Here is a 21730-nt window from a genome sequence, read left to right as displayed (position 1 = left end):
GCTTTGGAAAGGGCCAGGAGTTCTTTACGGGTCGGAGTAAACCCACAATCCTGATGTGCCAAAATGCAAACGTCATGAGTCCATGTCTCTAGAGGCTTGAATCTCTTCTTGAATATCGAAAATAAAAGGAAACATAATATTTCTGTTGTGAAACCGAATGTTCTCAAACTGATGGTGCAAAAAAATAATGCCTTTTATATTCTTATGCTCTAATAGCATCAAGGAGTAGAGCATAGAGGCAGCTACACTTTACCCCTTGTTCAGGCAATTGAGAATACCAGTAACCCTCTCACATGTATATTCTGAATGGTAGGGTTCACTCAGAGCTTGAAATTCTAGTATTTATTAATGCACAAGGATGTTTGTCACAAGATGCTCATCACTTACAGTACATGCATTTATGGGAAGCAAAACTTTGTAGTCTTGGGGATTCTGAAAAGTAGGAGGGAACAGGCCATATTTGATTTTTTTTTGAGGGGGGGGGGGGCAAACAAAAATGTTGTTTGCCCTCCCCCATACCCATGGACAACGTTGTCCATGGGTATGGATGTTGCAATTGTCCATCAGTTTGTTTTGGGTCTGACAACTGCAAAGCATTGTCTACAATTATCGCTTCCAGCTAACTGAAGCACTTCTTTTACCACAAAACTATGGATGTCCTCTAAGCTTAATTCACCAATCAAAATCATGTCAGTGGGGGAGAAGGCTTTGCTCACATGCTTTGCTGCAAGCAGTTAAGTGCCCGTCAAGGCTGGAATTTAAAACAAGGTAATCACTACTCTCATTTAGGGAAGAATGCTGTTTATTTGATGTCAGCAGCTCTTTTCGCACAAGAGAGATTCACGATTTTAAGTTATGCAAATTAGCAAAGAAGTGAAGTCACAAGACCACTACTCCATAACCAGACAACAATTTTTCCCTTATAAGTTCGGTGGGATGGTCAGAAAAAGATCAGACTTGGTACTATGAAAGACATCCAACACTTCAACTCCTGGCATGCTAATAGACCACCTCAGCTTTGTATGTAAATTGTCCTTTTCAGGCCATTTGAGGTAAACATGATTATCTTTCTATTGAAAAGATAAAATTTTCCTCTTACAAAAAGATGAGAAAACAAAGAGTTAATTCTCCCGAGGGTATCATGTTTACATCACGTGATCTGAAAAGGCTAATCATACAAAGCTGAGGAGGTCTATTGGTGTTGCCATGGTAATACCTTTGGTGCCAGGTTTTTTTTTTTTCGGTAATTTATCATTACAGATTGCTGAAATACTACATAAGTTATAAAAATACAAAAATACCTGTAATGGTGATATTGAAAAAATCTTGAATACAGTAAACACCGGCATATAAGAACACACGATTTTGGTAGTTATATTAGGCTGATTAGGATCTTATTTATCGGGTACTTAGTGAAAAATCAGCCTCAAGATGTTCTTAAATTGTTCTTAATTTTCTTTTTGGAACACAGAACTGTAACTATGCAAAAAGTGTTGGTTGAGCATATATTTGGGATTAATAATAGAACAAATTGACAATAATGTAACAATTAGCATGCATAAACAGATACAAGACAACATGACAGCTGATAGAGCTGTGAATTTCTGGCAGCAGGCACACATTTTCTATAATTTTTTATGCCTTCTCCATTTTATAAGAACATCTTATATTTCCAGGTTGGTTTTGTTCTTATAAAAGTGGTGCTTTAATTGTCAAATTTAAGCCTGTTGTTCTTAATCCATGTGCTCTTATCTGCGGGTGTTTACTGCAGTGAAAAAATTGCGTCAAAGGAGCTATTGATGTCTAATAAACAGTGTTCTTTCTTATTCGGAAAAGAACGATTAAATAAGTAATTATAAATCCAAGCATTGAGGTACACTTTAATATATGCCCGCTTTTGCTTGGAGGAGTTAACTCTTTTGGAAGAACTGAACTTTAAACACTTTGGCAATGGGAAATGTTAGAATATCAAATGGAGCAAAATTGCTAGCACCGGTTAGTATGCTTGCCGTGTCTAGCTCTATTATTTGCAGTGGTCTTGTATTGCAAAATGTATCTGTGTTCATACTTTATTACACTTCCTTTCTGCAACACCAAAATTTCGCGATTTTTGGATGGCAATATGTTGAAACTCTTTATTTCTACGCTTCTGCAAAAAACATTTGACATGCTTTCACTACAAAGTCTTGAAATTAATTTGCCCATCATGTAATTTTCACAATTGTTTTAATCACGAAATTCATGAAATGTGCAATTCCAGAAATATCCATACCCCCAACACGGAAGGAATTGTCCAAAGGACCACCCCCACCCCTCTGGAATTTCCAAAGGAAAAATACAGTATTTCTATGAAATAAAAAACGTCTTAACCCTCTGGAAAATCAGGTAAATTGACCCCCCCCCCCCCCCACCCATCTGGAATTTCCAATTACCTTAGTGATGAGGGTATGGAGTTTTTCTGGAATTGCACAATTTAAGTGTTGTAAAAATTAAGTGCAATCAGGTATGTATAAAAAAAGATGAATTCTTAACCACAGGCCAGCATGTCTGTTCAAAAACCCTGTCCTTCATGCGTATATTGATAGGTGCATAATTGTACCTTCCACTATCAAATCCTCCCGCTCTCACTACTTTCGTTGTTCCCAAAGAAGGGAACTTCTTCCTAAAAAAGATGTAAAAAGTTTAACTTAGAATGCATGAAAATAAATTACAAGTAACATTTGCAATGTATAATTTGAATATATGAAGAACGTTGAAATGGTAAATTGGCCACCGTTACGGTTATAAAAGCTGACGTTTCGAGCGTTAGCCCTTCGTCGGAGCGAATAGAAAAATTGTGGGTTGTGCGTGCTTTTAAAGGCAGAAAATGGAGCTACGAGATTGGTGGGAACATGGCAACGAGAAAAACACGAATAAATTACTTGAATGAAAAGCGTTCGTTGATACCTGTGGGATTTAGACTGCCGATTTGAAAGATGAGCTTTTGTTCAATAGTTTTGCGGCTTTCCGTGCTACCTTAGTGTAAGGAAAGACCGCAGATTGCCATATGTTACTTAGAATGATTAGGTAAATTAAAATTTCTAGCGACTGGTTTTGATGTGTCCTTGTCATTCCTTTCCACGTCTCGAAGGTGTTCTCGGAATCGGTCACCTAGTCTTCTGCCTGTTTCGCCGATGTAAATCTTTTTGTAATAAGTGCAAGTTACGCAATAGATTACATTGGCGGAGGTGCACGTGAAGTGATCGGTGATCTTAATGGATCGTTTGGGTCCCGATGTTTCCTCAGTGTTGTGAATGAAAGGACACGTTTTGCATCGTGCACGAGCGCATTTAAAAGTGCCTGGTTGGTCATTAGTCTGAAAAGAACTTCTGACCAAAAAATTGCCTATGTTTTAATTTTGTCGCGTTTGAATGAAATGAGCGGACGCTGCGAAAAGATAGTGCTTGTATCTGGATCGTTTTGAATTAATTTAAAGTTTTTAAGAATGATGGATTTATCTGAGTGGTTGTGAGGGTGAAGCGTGAGAGTGAATGGAATGCGGTCGGAATCTTCCTTTTGCGACGTTTGTAGTGCTGAATGTTGATCAATAACTGAGTTGGGCGCGTTGGTAACCCGCTTGAACGACAGAATCAGGGTAGTCACGTTTATCGAAAAACTGGCACATTGACTCTGATTTGTGGTGGAAATCAGAGTCATCACAACGTAAACGACGAAGTCCTAGAAACTGAGAAAAAGGAATGAAATTCTTAACGTGAGATGGATGCGAAGACGAATACAACAAGTAATTATGCGAGTGTGTAAGTTTGTAATACACACTAGTGCATAAACCGTTGCCTTCAATTGAAACTTTGATGCCTAAAAGGGATAAAGAATTGTCAGAAATTTCCCGGGTATATTTCAGAGCCGGGTGAAAAGAATTGACTGCGGTTATAAATTGAGTCAGCTCCTGTCTGGTAGAGGAGGTGGCGCAGATACGTCGATGTAGTGACCGTAGAGTTCAGGTTTGGAGCCGTTGTATTGGCTGAAAAGTTGGTGTTCGACAAAACCTGCAAAAAGATTGGCATAGCTAGGTCCCATTTTGGTACCCATGGCCACACCATTGGTTTGTTTGAAAAAGTTGTCTCCGAATGAAAAACAATTGAGTGTGAGCACTAATTCGGCTAGGCAAAGTAGTGTTTCAGATTTTGGTTCCTTAACAGTACGTTGATCAAAAAAATGTTTAAGGGCCAGAAGACCTTCGCCATTAGGAATGACAGAATGACAGAATGACAGCCTTTATTCATTTGCATTGTATAGGTAAACACTAACAGTCACATTACACCCCGCAGGTTTGCAGAACTTTTGTGCCTTATGCATTTATCATTGGCTTGCCCGGGAATCGACCCCCGGGACACCCCTGGGAAACCCAAGGACATTGCGGTTTTTATTCGACTTTATTTCGAAAATTCTCCCCCTGGGTTGGGGGCAATAAACAATTTTGTAGCGAGCTCCCAACACCCCTGGGCATGATTAAACAGTTCACATTCGAAATGTGAAATATAATTTTAACGCTTATTATTAATAACGCTTTCATGTTGGCGGTCAAGACAGGCGGTCACTCTTTGAACGAAAAGAGGTTGTTCCATGGAACCAGCCCCGATGCTGTGGAGGCAATATGTAAGCAAAACTTTGACTGGCGCTCGAACGGAAAGATCACCCATCTTTATGTTGAAGGAAGTCATTTCGCTGTAAATGCTTCCTACAGCGATGCTTTTGCGAAGAAAGACGCAAATTCGTCTCAGTTCATGTTCTTGGCCAAAGTTCTTGTTGGATCTTACACTAAAGGCAACTCCAGTTATCGGAGACCGCCTCCAAAGCAACCATCCAACCCATCGAGTGACCTGTTCGACTCTTGTGTGGACGACCAGTACAGTCCAACCATTTATGTGGTTTTTGACGCTGACCAGTTCTACCCAGAGTACATCATCGAGTATTCTGATGAAAGTAGTAGGTATTCTGGAGGTCGCGGAGCACCAAGTTCCGCTCGGGCAGGAGCCTATGCAGCACCTTCTTTTAGCCGAGCTACCCCATCTAGAAGCTCAGTTAATCCTACAAGTAGTTACTTACTCATCCACTGGTGGGGCATCAATTACTTATGGCTCAGCTTCTAACAGCTCGTCTGGCACTCCGTACAATTCGGGTTGTTCTCCGAGCTCTCTTATTACAACAAATTCATCGCACACCTCAAACAAAGGAACTTCAGGGAATCATTCATCATCAACGAACACTTCGGGCGTGCCACACCACAGGTCAACTCCCAGCAGCTCTTCGACAAAGAAATCTTCCAGTGACAACAAGTGCTTGGTAATGTGACTTCGAAGAAGGAGAAGGTGTGTCTGTGTTTCTACTAGTAATGTACAAAGCTGTATTTCTTGAAAGAAGGTTTATTCTCTTGGATTTCCTTAATTTAAGAGCACTGAGGGCGTAAATTTCTTCGAAAAGCTCAAGTTTTCAAGCATGCACGTATCAATTTGACATCATAACTTGATATACGCACAGCTAAAGCGTTAACCAATTCTTTTGTAGCATGGCATGCAGAAACAAGTTGTGCACAAAAAAGAAGAGTTTATGAAAAATGTGTCGGGTTTACCAGGTAATAGTGTTTTATCCTAAAACTAGGAATAGATAACAAGGAAAAAGCGACCATAAAATATTTTGAGACTAAACCTTTATTCAAAGAATTGTAAATTTTCGGCTCAGAAGCGAAAAACGAACGAGTTTCTTGAATGCACGAAACCGAGTAGTACATTCAGCGTTTTGAATCGTTGTTTACTAGAATTCACAGCAGGAAATTTGCGTAGGTTTGTGTTAAACACTTTAAAAATTCTGAAATTGTACGACTTTAAAATCAAAATATGCTATGGGAAATAGTTTAAAACACTTAAAAATGATATAAACCGTTTGAAAAACGAAGCGATAAACATGCAATTTCTTTGCCTTTGCGAGACTCGGGTGGTAGATTTATTGTTCTTGTAGTGATTACTAGAATTTACCCACCAGAAAATTGCGTAACTTTGTCAGTTGACAATTCTGAAAATTGTACGATTTTAAAACAAAATCTTCCTTTGAACAATACTTTCATTTGAGACATATCAACAATTCTAAATAATATTTACCGTCCCAATGAAGAGTTACCAACTTCGAAAAACCTCAGTTGAAGTCAGAAAACTCATTCTTGTTTCCAACTTCAAAACTGATTTCGTCGCTTGAAAGAGCTGCAGGCTTATTATTATTATTTATTTTTTGACAAAAGTATTATTCAGGATATTTTCTTTTCATTTTGAGCCCCAAAAGGTCGATTTCGATCGGTATAGAATAAAAAAACAATTTTTAAAGTTTTAAAACCTCGTAGCTTAACTCGACGAACAAGAGCAAGGCAAATTACACACACACACAAACCAGTGTAAAAAATTAAAAAAAACATAAAAGAAAACAAGAACAAACTCTAGACTAAAAAGAAAACAGAAAAACTAACAAAGAAGAGTAAACAAACCTTAAGAAGCGCAGAAAGCTTGAGGTTGAACTCTTTAAAAGAGAGAATTGGGTTTGGGCAATAACATAACTTATATTTTTTCTCAGAAATTACGTAAATTGCTGTACAATTCAATGAACAGATTGTGTCGATCGACCTGTTTATATTCCTGTTATCGTTCATCAAAATCAAAAGAGGAGGCTGGAATTTACCAATTCCCAAACGCAGCCGAGTGTAGGGAATATGAAAAAAGCTGTAGTTTTAATTGCCTCAATAAATTAACGCATGTTTTGAAATGGATGATAGCAAGGATGTAAACATGTTATTCATATACATAAATCATTATTCACTGAGAGACTTCCCAGAATTGAATTTCTTCTTTTCTTTCTTCTTTTTCGTGGATGTAAGTGAAAGGCTAAGACCAGTTTAAGTTCAATTATCAGCGACAGAACTCAGGTACTTCATTTCTTCCGAAAAAGGAAAAATGAGTTCAACAATAATGATGATGATGATGATAATGATAACATGATGACGATTACGATAATGATGTGGATAAAAATGACAGATAATCGTAATAATGATAAAACAAATAATAATGTCAACTCAAAGAGACAGAATCTATGCACTTTATTCTTGACAAAGAAAGGAACATTGGGAGTAAAAATGATGATGATGTCGATGACGATGACGACGTTGATAATGATAACGACGACGATGACGATGACTATAAAAAGAATTATGACAATAGCGATGATGACGACGATGTAGATGACAATGACGATAAAAATGATGATGACCATGGCGGTGACGATAACGATGTTGATGACGATGACGATAACAATGATGATGACGATAGCGACGACGATGACGATGGTGACGGATGATAACTTTCGACACGAAAGCAAATAATAACATTAACTCAAAGAATGGTTTCTTAACCTCTTTAAAAAAGCTAATTCGTCACCTTTCTTCGTTATGGAAAGGGGACAACGTTTAAAGGTATATTTTCAAAATAACGAAACGAACAAGGTTTGTATTTGATATACGATCCAAATTACCCTGGTTATGCCGAAACAAAAATGTCGTATTTTCTAGAAAGTTTCCTTCTGTGGTGCAAACGGGGTCAAAGAAAATACATTAAGTGACGTCCTGGCTTGTTAAGGTAATCCATTTTACACAATCAGTATGATTTAATCACTAAAACTCAACACAATAGTTGTGAGATGCAATGCTGAATTCATTGTTTTTGAGAATGATGTTAATTTTTTTTTTATGCCTCGAGATGTATTTTCAATGTGTTTCATTCATGTGCATAAAGAAAAAATAGAAAGTTAAAATATATCCTTTTAATTATGTTAAATAATCTATCGTAAATAAATAATTTGAGGGATTACGCAAAGCTTCTGCATTTGTTCACAGAATGATATTTATTTGTACTCATCTAGTTAAATGGGCTGAATAATGGATACATTTCGATTGGTTGTTACTTACGAGCTATTAGAGGAAAAAGGCATAGTTGGCGTCATCATTAACAACATTTTTCTTCTTCTATCATATCAACAATATAGAGTCATGCTACCGTGAGTATCTACCTTAAGAGATCACTGAAGATGCCAAAATGTGGTAAGACCATCAGTGGAACTCTTGGCTGCGCCTCTTGTGCCATTTTTTGTGTTTTTATCACATTTTGACGTTATTTCTGATTTAAAATTGAACTGGCGCACAGCAACATGGAATCTATTATTTCAGTAATGCAAAACAGTAAACACGCCATATAATGCGAACTACGTATTGAACCTGAGGTAATATGTGATATCTCTCAGCGATCCCAGTGGGATCACTGAGAGTTGCCATATATTGCGATTCTCGAGATGCCATAGAAGGCATACATTGCGCAACTCATTATTATTTTTGCAGCGTAACGAGCGAGGGAAATCGATAATCCACACAATAACCAGAACCAAGATCGAAAATGATATACGCACACGACTGCAGAAATAATCATCATTATATGGCAACAATTTTTATCGCGACAACTAACGCATAACTAGCCGAAGAATGTCCACCCAAATGATCTATCTTGTTTTTATTTTTAATTTTTATTTATTTTCTTTATTCCTCACACACTGGAGGAAAAAAATATACAAGAACAGCCAAAGCCGCGGGCTTAAATGGCCAAGGGTCAGCAAAAGAATTTACAAGAGTAGAAGAAAGCTTGACTTAAAATAATTACAATACAATTAAACCAAGAAAGAGAAGGTCAGTCAGAAAAAAAAAACTTACAATTGAGATACAATACTTGGCAACTAGTTTAAATATTTAAACAACTAATAATAAATTCATAAACCACACAAACAAATAAAACAAATACACCTAATATAGTCCCATAAGGCATGCACCTTGCCGCAGACTTTGTAATTTTTACTTCTCCTTGACAATGGCGTCATGATGACACCGAAACGTCGGTTTTTATTGTTGGGTTTTGCTTGTCTTTGCATTTCCAAATCTTTATTCATAAGATTATGCGTAGGCTAATTATTAACTCCTCACAGAAAAATACAGTCTTAAGATTTTTTTTGCAGTTACTTACTGTGAGATTATTGCGTACAGATAACGGAATATCATTCCAAATAATAGGAGCTTGCCAAGTGATAGCAAATTGATACTTATGACAGGTTTCATGTAGATTAAAACGTGAACGAGTCAAATAATTGTGATATTCAGAATTAAAATGAAGCATCGAGGAAACAGGAGCAGGTAAAAGGTTATTAAAATGTGAGAATACAAAACAGGCAACATGGAATTTATAAATAGAGTAAAGTGAAAGAATATTATGCTTAGAAAAAGGGGTTTAGAGGATGTACGCAGAAGAGAAAAAGTAATTATACGAACGGCTTTATTTTGAAGTACATAAAGGGGTTTAAGGTATGAAGCATAGGTAGATGCCCATATTAAACAGCCATAATTTATGTAAGGTGAGGAAAGAGTATTATGGTAAATTTTTTAAAGTGAATCATCAAAGGAAATCATCCTTGCTTGGTTACGGATGATGGTACAAAAAGAATCAACGAGCATCTTGGCCTGATTAACCGTATCGAAAATTTTGCTACGTAAACCATTCCACTCGGTCTGTTAAAGGCTTCCGAGATGTCTCCTGGAATCGTTCTTTAGAGGCATCATGTATCGAAGAGTTTTGCTCAATATCAGCGGTAAGACTCGTGTATCTTCTAAGTCTCATTTACTGTTTCAATCGCCCCTTGGTAGAGTATTCTGAAAACTCATCTATAAAATTAACAAGTCTTCAGTTGTAAAAGTAGGTGTCTCTGCCAGAAGTGGCAATTGCGTAATTTTTTACGAAAGTGAAGTTAACATTTTCGGTTTCGTTTCATACCGTGTCAACATTAATAAAAAAAAAGTACGAACGCGCGTTTGAAACGGAAAGTTGATCGATGGTTTCCCTCGCGATATTCACCCTTTTCACTTTTAACGTTGAATTAAGGATATTCCAATTAATGATTTGAGGGAAGTCTGCACTAAAGCGAGTCGTCTTCGATCTTAGTAACTGTAACCTCTTCAATAAAGTTATAACTTTGCTGATGAAGATAGAGTCACTTAAATTGTAAGAAACAATCGATAGGGATAACTGAGTTTAGATGGGGATGATTCTAGCGGCCATTTTTAATGATGAGGCATAAATCACACGAAAGTGACGGCAGGAGGAGGTTCATAAAAACTTTTGTGGGCCTCAGTCTCAGTCGAATTTTGTGGACCCTATTTACAGTGGAAAATCAAGGATGAATGTTACTAAAATTGAATTCTGTCAAGAAGTACTGATTGTGATGAAAACTTTTGCTCGTCGTAAAATTCATGACGGAACACGTTCTGCTTCCAGCACAGTGGTATGGGAGCGGTGTGAGTCAAAGAAGCAAATTATGATGATGAATGTTGATAATACGCTTCTCAACGCTTAGTTGGCCTGGGCAACTAATGATGAAGGGAGTTTTCAATATTTTCTGCAATGGTGGCGGATCCTAGCCCTCGTTTCTATGGAGTTTTCATTTTCAAAACAATCATTGCCATTTGTAACACATCTAAAATAATATACGAACACCTTGATTGGTTAAAAAAACCTGCCGTTTATTGCACTGCTAAACCCATAGAAAATTGAAAAATTTTAAGGTATAACAGAAGCTAAATTAGTACTTTCCTTCAAACTGAAATAACGTACAAAGTAATTCTCGAGACCCTAGAAAAGTACGCATGCACTCAAATCGTAATAAACCCTGATTTCAGATGTTTAATTGACTTTCAACTTAAATTTTGATTATTTGACAGAAAAGGAGCTTACCCTTTCACGCTTAGACGGTGAGTGAATTATATGGTACATCAAGCCATAGATAATACACTGAGGTAATTTATTTTTCTTGGTTTCTGATTATTTTTTATTATTATTTTTTAACCTATTATTTCCCTCAATTCAATGGGATTTCATTTCAGGATCCCCCTGCAAATGATAGGATCGCTGAAGGCGCTTGTGTCTGACTGTTTACCATGGTGATGCATATGGCTTCTTAGCTTTAAACTATTTCAAGACATATTTAATCAAATATGAAGGATAGCACTGTTCGTCGTTAAAAATGACATAGATCTTTGGTTGATTTTCGTCGTCAACACAAGAATCGTACAAATCGCTGGTAAGATTACTTGGATCTTGCAAAGGCGGTCGACGTAAGTTTCTACGTCCAAGCTTGGATTCACCAGTTAACACGCTTGCCAGAAACATATACCTCGTTCTCTTGCCATCACTTTCAGTATAGTTATTACTATAGGAGGCATTTACAGCAAAGTAGCTCCCTTCTCCGTATTGTGTCCCATTCTTCCCTCGCAATCTGTGGTCAAAATTATGTTTGCAGATGGCATCAACAACGTCTGATGCTGTACCATGGAACAGAAACTTTTCAATCTCATCGTGCCCTCTAAGTGTTAGTTTCCTTTGAATTCGTTCGCGCTTACTGAAGGGGGAAAAAGACACAGAGAAGATTGATCAGTAAGAGTGTAGTTGTGAGGCGTTTGGTGGCTAAGTTAAACTAACCTAATGGCCGACTGCCGTGACTTAGGCAAAGTCAAACTAGAAGAAAAACAAGATTATTGTGGCTGAAGCCTTAGACACTATGTACATGTGTAGCTGTTCCTAGTAATTTCTGCACACAACCTTTATTTGCTGTACATCGTATTAACCGTTTCTTAAAATATCTTAGCATAAAAGTCTCACCTTTCGTATCTCTCACGCAACTCGTCATTCTGAATTTTTTCCACCATCAATATGGAAGCCTTGTGTTCCGGCAATGTTTCATGAAAACGCTGACTTACAGTTCGGTATTCCTTACAGTCCTTTTCCAAACGCGTTCGTTCAAAATCTTTAGCTTTGCCTCTCAGATACCTAAATAGATTGAAAAATGAAATGTGCTAGATAAACGGAAATGGGTGACCACTTGCTACAATTACAGGGATATACGTGCAGCTTTTAGCAACACCAAGGTTTTAAAGAACTGATGATGGTATTAAAAATGAAAACGGAATCAAATGTGTATTTCAACAAGGACACCTGCTTCCTCCTTGATGATAACGCGCACACTATAAGACGTCAAACTTTGACAGACCCCAACCCTTCCTGTCGATTACAATTGAGACGACAGCAAATAAGGGGTTGCTTTATGTCAATCGAGCAGGCCAAATCCCTTCCTTTCGGATTGCATATCAGTGAGTAGCAATCCGCAGCCACTTGCCTATTGGTGTCCTGAGGTTCTGATTTTGAAGCAAACAATGGCCTCCTTCTAACTTGTCGCTTGGTAAGGAGGTCTGGGTCCGTATTCATTTGGTACATTGGTGTTTCGCAGAATTTGAGAATGTAATTGTGTGAACCACTTCCAAAGGAATAAGTGCGTTCATCATTCAAATAGGCAGCTTCTATCTTTTCTTGTTTAGCGCCAGATGACTGCTAAAAAAGAAGATGAAAAGTAAGGCCTATCTGTGTAACTCCACATAAATAGAGTGAGTCCAAAAGCATATTTTCTCAAGCCAGGTGCACTGCAGTCACCAAAAACTATAATGTATTGACTTATCAAATGCGCTCACGTACTCAAACAAGACGCCATTCACCACACTTCAACGTCAAAGTCAGTGCATGTAACACAGAGCCTTGTATAAAACGAAAACTTACGGAAGCTTTTGATTACAAATATTTTGTATTACAAAATCATTTCTCTCTACTACTTCTTACTATCGTTTCAGCGTATTTCTTCCAACCATTGTTGTCTTTCCAATACCAAACCCACTGTGTAGATGACTTGTTGTTCGGCTCCTGAACGTATGACGGTGTTGAGCATCGACGGAGCAAGAACTGGACAGAGGAGGGCGAGTTCATGGACATCTCTTCGTAATTAACTGACATCTGTGATGCTGACTTCATAAAAATGCTGCAAAGAAGAAGGATTGAGTACTAGTCTTAACGTCCGGATGAAGGCATTCCCGAAAGGGATTGTTATAATTTCACTGACTAACATTTTTACAGCCTGAGGGATGGCAGTTTCAGAGTCAAGGATTCGCTTAATTCTGACGATGACGTTTGCTTTAGTAATTAAAATGCTAGTCACTACTAACGGCGAAGGTCTTAATCAGAGCGAGGATTGCCTGCACGATCAAACCGGGCAATCACACCTAATCATTTTAAGAAACAATCAAAAACATTTCTCCGCGCAATTCTGACAAATTCATTACCGATACCAAATGGTGCAAAGCCGTTAAGACTATTGTTTACCTCTAGATCTCATTAATATTGCATGCTGATAAACACGGTACAGTGTTTGCAATGACGACATATCCAACTACTCGACTAAACATGTGCAGTGCCCTCCTATGACATTAATGAATATAGCCTTTCACTCTTTCCTCTTTTGTCCTACCTCAATGCAGTATCTTTAAGGTTCACGTTAACTTCCAGATTATCCACGTCACAATAAAGCTCTTCCAAAGCCTCATTGTCAGAAGGGCCAAAGGTTCTCCAGGAATACGAATCTTCCTCTTTGAACTGCCAACAGTAAGGCGTGGACTCACAACCAGCTGCTACGGAAAGGTGTAAAAAAAAATAGGGTAATACATCATTTCAAAGATCAACAGGTCAATCTATAAATCAAACCTATTCAGTTGATTAGGTAGTCAGCGCAAACAACTGCGCGACCTCTTCTCCGCCAACCAGTCAGTCAGTCATCCAGCCAGCCAGTCAAGCCAGTGCGTCACTCAGGCAGTCGGTCGTTTTGTTGGTTGTTTCGTCTGCCAATCATGATCAAGCGGTCAGTAATAAGTAAGTCGGTTGGCTGGTCTGTCAGTCGGTCTTTTCGACTGATTGGTATGTCACTCCCCATCAGTTGGCAGTCAGTCACATATTTTAGCCTCGGCCAACCATTCAACAGCAAGTACATTACCTCGTAACAAGTTCCTACTAAAAGCTTTAGCCCTGAGACGCCAAAGTAACACCAGCGCTAGTACCCCAAGCAAGAGGCATACTTGTAAAATACCCTTCCAGCTCTTTGTTAAATTGACGGTAGTCTTTGAGATCGATTTAGTTTGGTAATTTAAAACACTGGAGTAATTTGAAGCAAGCGAAGAGATCGTTGTTAGGTGCTCAAGGGCAAGTTTGGTGAGTACCAGGAAGATCTCCGAGTTAGCTCTTCGAACATACTCTAAAATAGCAACCAGATTTTTCCAGATTACGCTTGGAACTCTGATGATGTATGCCACGGCCAGGTGTAGGAGGTAAGTTAGAAATCGTAGCAACAACCAAAAATATGATCTGAAATGAAAGACGGTCTCGACTGTAAGGGTAACCACAAACAAAATACCAACAATTTTGATCGCCTTCACTATCATGTTAGCAGCCGACGAATGTCTTCTCAAACAATCAATTTTGACTTGAATTACCCTTGCTAGGCTTTTGCAGGCGGCAAGTAAAGAATAAAAACCTGTCTTGGCCGGAGTAGTAGTACTGAAAACATTGTGGCAAAAACCAATCCAGAAACTGACGCCTTGCTGAATTTTTCCTCTATATTTGTTCCAAGTCTTTGAACAAAGAATAATCAATGCACCACACAAAATGCAAATTTGCAAAATACTTATAACGTAAGATAAAATAAGAGCCACAACAGTAAAAGAAGGTAATGGAAAAGATTTAAGAAAACGAAAGGCAGTTATGGTTGAGCCCTTCAACGTTTTCCAAAAGGAAATCAGGATATTCTCACAGGAAGCACTCATATAATTCATGAGCATTCTCGTGCCTCTAGTGATAAACATCACAGAAAAATACAAGATCTGGATTGATATTATAGAAAGATATCCAAGCATTATCCACACGCACTTGACAACAAAGGCTGTCACTACAAACATGACACAAATCTTTATGGCCGCCGCCACTGCGTAACCAGCGAATGAATGTCGACTAAAACGATCCAGTTTGTCTTGAATAATCCTTGCATGGTTAGAGAAGATGGTAAACATAGCATCAAATTGCCTTTTGACCTGTTCAACGGCACTAGAAATCTTGTCACATAAAACTCTTGTGCCGTGTTTGATCCAAAGCGAAACCACTTTCACCATGCCGTACAAACAAAACAGCTGAGAAAAACTTCTCCAGTCAATCCCAAGATTCAAGGCCCATCTTGAGAAAATTATAATTAGGTCATGCAAAACAGTAGTCGCGCCACTGAAAGCGAATAACATGGTGGGCCTCAAGTAATAGATGGCAACTCTTATCGATCCCATAAGGATTTTCCAGATGAAGTCGAAAAGATGCTTCAAAATAGCCCATACGCTCGCCAAAATCAAAGTTGCACCTCGAACTATTATCGCAGCAGCGAAATATAGGAGAGAACTCAAATATCCGCATAACAACCAGAAATAAGATCGAAAATGAAATATGCACTCGACCGCAACAATAATCATGAACAATATGGCGATAACTTTTATCGTCGCAACTGCCGCGTAACCAGCAGAAGAATGACCGCTCAAGTGATCCATTTTGTCGAAAATGTTCTTTGCTTGATTCCAGATGATGGTAAATAAAGAATCAAAAAGCATCTTGGCCTGTTCAACCATGTTGGAAACCTTGCCACTTAAACCATCCCACCCTGGTTTATCGGTCTGTTGAACTCTTCCGCTACGTTTTGTTGAGGCGTGTTTGACAGGCATCTTGTATCTAATAATTTGGCTAAATGGCAAGAGAAGACGCCGTGTGTCGTCTAAACACTGATTACTGTTTCGAAGAGATCTTCATATTCATAAAACATCTATAATAATCAAAATATCTAGCAGTTCTCGAATCGTGTCACAAGATTAATGGTGATTGCGTGATTTTTCACGAGTGAGGTTCGTTTCCGTTCTTGGGTTTCACCCACGTGACCAATAGCTTAGCAACGGTTACTATCCGCCATCTTGGTGTCCCTCGAGCATAAACAAACCGTATCTAACGAAGAATTCATGTGAGAAAGAAGGGATGGTTTTATGCATTGTTGTTGGCTGTTCTAGCAAAAGTGGAAAGCATAAAGACTAAGGATTTTTTCGTATAATGATTTAATAATTTTATGATTTCTATAGCGCAAAATTTAGGCCTCACGGAAAGGTACCCCACCCATGGAAACCGTAACCCCATGAGAATCTCAGACATGCGCAGATTACATTACTTTGTAACACTGCTTGAGAAAAAGAACGCGGGCTCGTGCCGTGAGTTGTCAATTAAATCGCCGGCCGACTCGCCGACGATGAGACCTTGTGGCACGTAAAAGAGCTCACGGCAGCCAGTTTTCTTGCAAAAATCAGCCACCAGTCAAAAAGAAGCCGAGAAAATATGCGAATTATTTCGAAGAAATAGAAGAAAGCAGCGTTGCAGTGCAAGTGTGCAGCTTTTTATGTGAAAAAAGACTCGATCGACTCGAGAGAGTGTAAGGGTTTGAGATCCGAAAACGCCAATCTAAAAGGAACAGTCAAAACCTTAGGACGCAGTCTAGGCAAGTGTTTTTCAGGAGGGAATGGAAATGCAAACACTTGCAAATGTCTACGAATACTACTGCAGATTGTCTGAGCCACCAATTACGGTGACTGATTTTCATTCCCATTCTGAAATTTCGCCGGTTGCAACTTGCGGGATCGTAGTTGATACCACTTTTCAATGGTATTAATCAAAAACCGATAACAATCTCACCAAACGGAAGCCGAAAAAAAAAACTTCTCGAATGCTAAGGTAGAGTAGTCGATATGGCCGCATAGTCAGTAATAAATGTACAGGCAAGTTAATTTTACGGGCAGCAAATCATAACGACGTGTATCTTTAAGCGTCATACAGTATCGAGAGTTTAATGAGTGAAGTTTTATAAGGATTAAGTTGGAAGTTCTAACAAACGTGAACAAAATTATCTGCAGACGGACCGCCATGGAAACGTAATAGTAATAGTTTCAGTTATTCAACCTTACAATTGTGATAACCATTTTTTTACTAGATTTATTTTTTCTAGTCAGGCATTTTTACTTTGTATTCTTTGTTTCCATACTCTATCGTGTGAAATCCGTGAGTTATTAAATTGTCACCGTTCCATAATTTCAGTATTTGTAAAAGGAAAGAACATCCCATTGAAAAAAGACGCGTTGAGGCTATAAATTCAACTGAAAAAGTGTCAAAACAAACTTACGTCGACTGAAAAAAAAAGAAAAATAAGTCGGCAACAAGCCAAGGGAGACAAGACCTGCTTCCTCAAAACTGAAAAAGAAATTGCAGGGGAACAATCAGTTTGTCAAAAAGGGATATTCCCTTGTGGAGACATTTGCACATGGTAACAATGGATACAACCCAAGAATTTTGATGTTTATGGCTTGTGTCAGATCCATGCAACATGCATCTTTGTTAGCTTATCAAAACCCACCTGTAGCATTACATCTGATTTTCAATATTCTGTTTGACTGTAGCCACCCAACAAACTTTGTTGTCTCCCCAAGTACACTTTCTGGCTGGAATGTTCTCTTAGGTGAAGCAGACAAACTAATTTTACTGAAGCGCTTTTCAAACTCCAAGTGCGATTTTCATCTCCGGAGCGATGACTCCCACAAGGGAGAAGAGTGGCACATAGTGGGTGTTCACACCTGGTGCCCTATAGAGAGCAAGCCTCGAGCTTACGTCCTAGCAAACAGCATTACAGCAAGCGGGTCCAGAAAACACCAGTTTGACGTGGATTATCACGTTGTGAAAAATGAATATGACATCACCAATGTTTCGGGGTTGGTTGGAGACAATGCCTCTACCCAAAAGGGAAAAGTAAATGGTCTCTTAGCAAACAACACCAAAATTTTTGGAAAGGAAATGTTTTTTTGTAGGATGCTACCCACATGTACTAAACATCATGCTGAGAAGAATGTGTCAGGTAGGGTTTGGGGCAAAGGGTGACATGAATAACCCCCATGTTTTACAATTATTATATAAAATATCTTGGCTCCATCATGAGCGTCCAAGCCAATACAAAGTTCTGTATGTTTCTCTAGGTATTCTTAGGAAAGAGCCACCCCTTCCTCAGACATTCATTGACACAAGGTGGACATATTATCATGAGACTCTCCAGTGGTATCTTAAGTATGGAAAAGCTTGTCTACAGCTTGCTGAGTATCTCCTTCAAAGATTGCCAAAATCAGATAGCCACCACACTATTTGGCAAGATGTCATTAAGATGAGCTCAAGTCCTATGATCCAAGTTGAAATCAAGTTTTTGTTTGAATTCCTTGACAAGTTTATCATCCCATCTCTGAACACATCCCAAGCTAGTGATACAGAACTTGGTTTTTCCAGGGGTTACCTAGCACGGTTATGGCCAGCAACTGTTTTGAAACACAATGAAACTTTAAGTGAAATGTTGAAGTCTCCATCAGAACATTTTCTTTTAACATCACAACAGGTAAAGATGTAATTGAATGACCCAGCAGCTATTGAACATTTTTACAAACAAGTGCAGAGGCCAATGTTACAAGAAGCAATTAAAGTAATCAAAGATCATGGAGCAGAGTGGTTAACTTTTCCTAAGTTTTTCGGAATGGGAGCTGATCGGAGATACCAAAGTCATTTCTGGCATTCGGTTTTAAAGCTTCTTGGAATTCCAGTCAGATCTGAAAATCAAAAAGAAAAGTCAGTGAACAATCCCTTTCATGTTCATGGACATAGCATTCTCACGTTGGTCTCTAAGGACAGAGTTTGATTAATTAAATGGGCCACTCTTTGGAAATTAAAGGAACCCCAATTGCTATGTGAGATCAGAGAAATGGCTTTATCACAATAGAGCTCACTCATAAGTAAAAAAGCCACTCCAAAGCTGTTCGAGTTCTACACCAAGCACATTTTCAGTCTTCCAGTAAACAATGTTCTTGCAGAAAGACAGTTCAACCTTTCACAACTGTATCTTAATGATAACATGCCAGAGCTCTCAAAACAGGCCTCAATCACATTTGTTGAGAACACTCTACACAGTGGAAAAACCAACACCAGGACCACAGAAGCTGCACGTAAAGTTCATGAAGAAAGAATGAAAGAATATGCCCAAATACTCACCACAGACCTTTTGCAAGAGGCAAGAAAGAACTTAAACAAGATTAGAGAAAATAGCACACATGGGCCACTTACAGCAAAGGATGTTTACCCTAAAGCTTGGATAGAAAAGAAAGCAAACAATGACTTACCAGATATGATTCAGTCAATAAAAGCTGATGGTCACAAACTTAAACTTCACTGGAAGGCTTCTGCCAAGGGAACATCCACACTGGAGGGACAAAGGTCATTCAGCCCAACAGTAATTGAGGGAGTTACGAGTACACCTGATGGACAAGTACAAAGACTCATGCAGCTAGCAGTGCTAAAGGTGTGGAACTATGGGGAGGAACTACCAATTTATGATCTACCACAAGAATGCCATTTGTGTCTACAAAACCTTCCAAATGTCTTCCAACCTCCAACTACTTGTCTTTCTAGGTCCCACATGACTGTACATATTATGCCATTGCCTACACAAGAAGAACAAAGTAGTCATGAGGGTGGCTCAGAAATTTTAAACATTTTAGATTTGTACATAAGAACTAATTTCACTGACCCACACTGCATGAAGTAAATGTATCTTAACAAGAATGCATTTTTTTACACACAGAGACACAATAATGAATAAAATAATTAATGTTTTAATGCAACATGTTAGAACTAACCTGATAAAAGCATGTTGTATATGCCATTTTAGTTAAATAAACAGAACTGAATATTTTAGTGTATGTAGCATGTTAGCTCTGCAATATTGTAACTGGTTTTACCGGGTATAAGTAAAGTGCATGGAGCCAAAGCTGAGACATGCATGTATAATCATGTTGTATTGGATCTTGAATTAAATGAATTGTACATTACATTCAAAATGAACAGTGGGCAAATGAAGCTGTAAATGAAAAATGAAACAGGTAAATGTAGGTAAATGAAACAGGACCCCAAGGACAACACAGGACCCCAAGGACAACAGTGTTACACACTGATGGGTTTTCAATCCTGTATAAAAATTCGTTTTTATTATTATTATTATTATTATTATTATCTGATTTTAAATTGTTATGTATAGCTGTAGCTTAGTAGAATATTAAACAAACATTGAAATGCTGTCACTTCACTACAGTAGTTTAAGACCATAATAATTGTAATATTTAACTGCATGTGTGGGGGCGAGGTGGCCTCACGGTTGGTGCGCTCGACTCTGGATAGAGTGGTCCGGGTTTGAGCCCCGGCCGGGACATTGTGTTGTGTTCTTAGGCAAGACACTTTACTCTCACAGTGCCTCTCTTCACCCAGGTGTATAAATGGGTACCAGCAAATTTAATGATAGGGGTAACCCTGCGATGGACTGGCATCCCATCCAGGGGGGAGTAGAAATACTCGTAGTCACTTCATGCTACAGAAACCGGAGTTAAGCACTGGCCTAATGGGCCACTAGGCTCGTAAACAGACTTTACCTTTACCCTAACTACATGTAGATTATATCATCATACTGTTGCACATGTATAATTTAACATATCATTAGCAGTAGGTAACTTTTAAAGTGATAAGTACATGATTTGTGTATAGGTGTTCTTGTACATAATAAGTGAATCATTTTGTATAAGAAGGGCAAAGCTAAGTGATGCAGCCAATGTTATGTTACAAACAGTTAGTGTACAATGTATAACAGGAATAAATTAGATTTAAACACTGGAACTGTTAAAAATGTGCCAAGTTCATTATCCTGTCTTTCCTTAATCCGTGTAAAAGATAAGTAGGACAAATCTGACCCGTAATGAATCCTCTCTCCCCTTCAAACGTTTTTCTTCTAACTATTAAATATCTACACCGATAGAATTTTTTTTTTCACATACAGGCAACTTGTTGTACCTGGACTAAAACAAATTATTGAATATGCAGTATGGTCTAAAAAGAATCAGTGTATTGGTCGATCCTCCACATTGAAAGCGCCTAAAAGAAATAAGCATTGATTTAACAATCGATATCAGTCAAACATCGTCAATACTACCAATGAGTACCCGAGAAGTGATTGATAAACTGCTCTCGGTTCCTGTGCACGAATAAACCGGAGTTCACTCTCGATCTCGGGTGGGCGATATTGAATGTAAGCTAATTGACCCATTACCACCAACACACCCCAAGATAGGGTCAAGATAACCTAATTTATAATCTTACCTCGAGCATCGTGCGCTTCAGTTGCTTTAACTCAGCTCAGTCGATATATTTCATTCCTCCATGATACCTCGAGCGCGCGTCAAAAACACGAAAATAACTTTCATAGGAACAACAGCGGACTCCAAACCTCAATTTGCCTTGAAACTGCAATGCCAATGCTTGAACTTGTCCGTTTCGAAATTCCAAATAATAAACACCACGCGTAGTGAATGACAAAACAGTGCGAAAAAATAGCATTTCTACCACTAAGTCGATGAAAAGAAAAAAAATAAAACGGCAGAATCCTTAACTCCGTTGCAGTCTTCGCGGTTTAAGTATTAAACTACCAGAGACTTTGTGTTTTGATAAGATATTCGACGGTAAAGTTTTAAAACCGTAGAGGGGAGAAGTTAACACAACAAGGGACGTCATCTGCGCATGTCTGAAATTTTCCTTAA

General features: G+C 38.4%; 1 protein-coding gene across 4 annotated transcripts in view; it reads right to left on the bottom strand.

The window, feature by feature from the left end:
• Window positions 1–10627: 10627 nt before the first annotated feature.
• The window catches only part of LOC111341798 (uncharacterized), an 11294-nt gene continuing 191 nt past the window's right edge, over window positions 10628–21730 (bottom strand). The window contains exons 1-8 of one of the 4 annotated variants that reach the window (XM_088756284.1): window positions 21294–21730; window positions 19271–19591; window positions 13993–18703; window positions 13474–13633; window positions 12792–12987; window positions 12298–12506; window positions 11784–11951; window positions 10628–11523 (exon numbers count right to left, since the gene is read on the bottom strand). The exon at window positions 21294–21730 is cut by the window's right edge and continues 191 nt beyond it. In XM_088756284.1, coding sequence (XP_088612410.1) covers window positions 11094–11523; window positions 11784–11951; window positions 12298–12506; window positions 12792–12987; window positions 13474–13633; window positions 13993–15751 — 2922 coding nt within the window. In that variant the 5' untranslated portion in view covers window positions 15752–18703; window positions 19271–19591; window positions 21294–21730 and the 3' untranslated portion in view covers window positions 10628–11093. Of the gene's footprint in view, window positions 11524–11783; window positions 11952–12297; window positions 12510–12791; window positions 12988–13473; window positions 13634–13992; window positions 18704–19270; window positions 19592–21293 lie in introns of those variants that run through there. The other 3 variants (XM_088756281.1, XM_088756283.1, XM_088756282.1) reach the window with 3 other exon arrangements.

This window comes from Stylophora pistillata, chromosome 4 (assembly GCF_964205215.1).
Source record: "Stylophora pistillata chromosome 4, jaStyPist1.2, whole genome shotgun sequence".
Classification (NCBI taxonomy): domain Eukaryota; kingdom Metazoa; phylum Cnidaria; class Anthozoa; order Scleractinia; family Pocilloporidae; genus Stylophora; species Stylophora pistillata.
The sequence above is the reverse complement of the archived record's forward strand: the minus strand, read 5'-3'. Positions and strand labels throughout refer to the sequence as shown.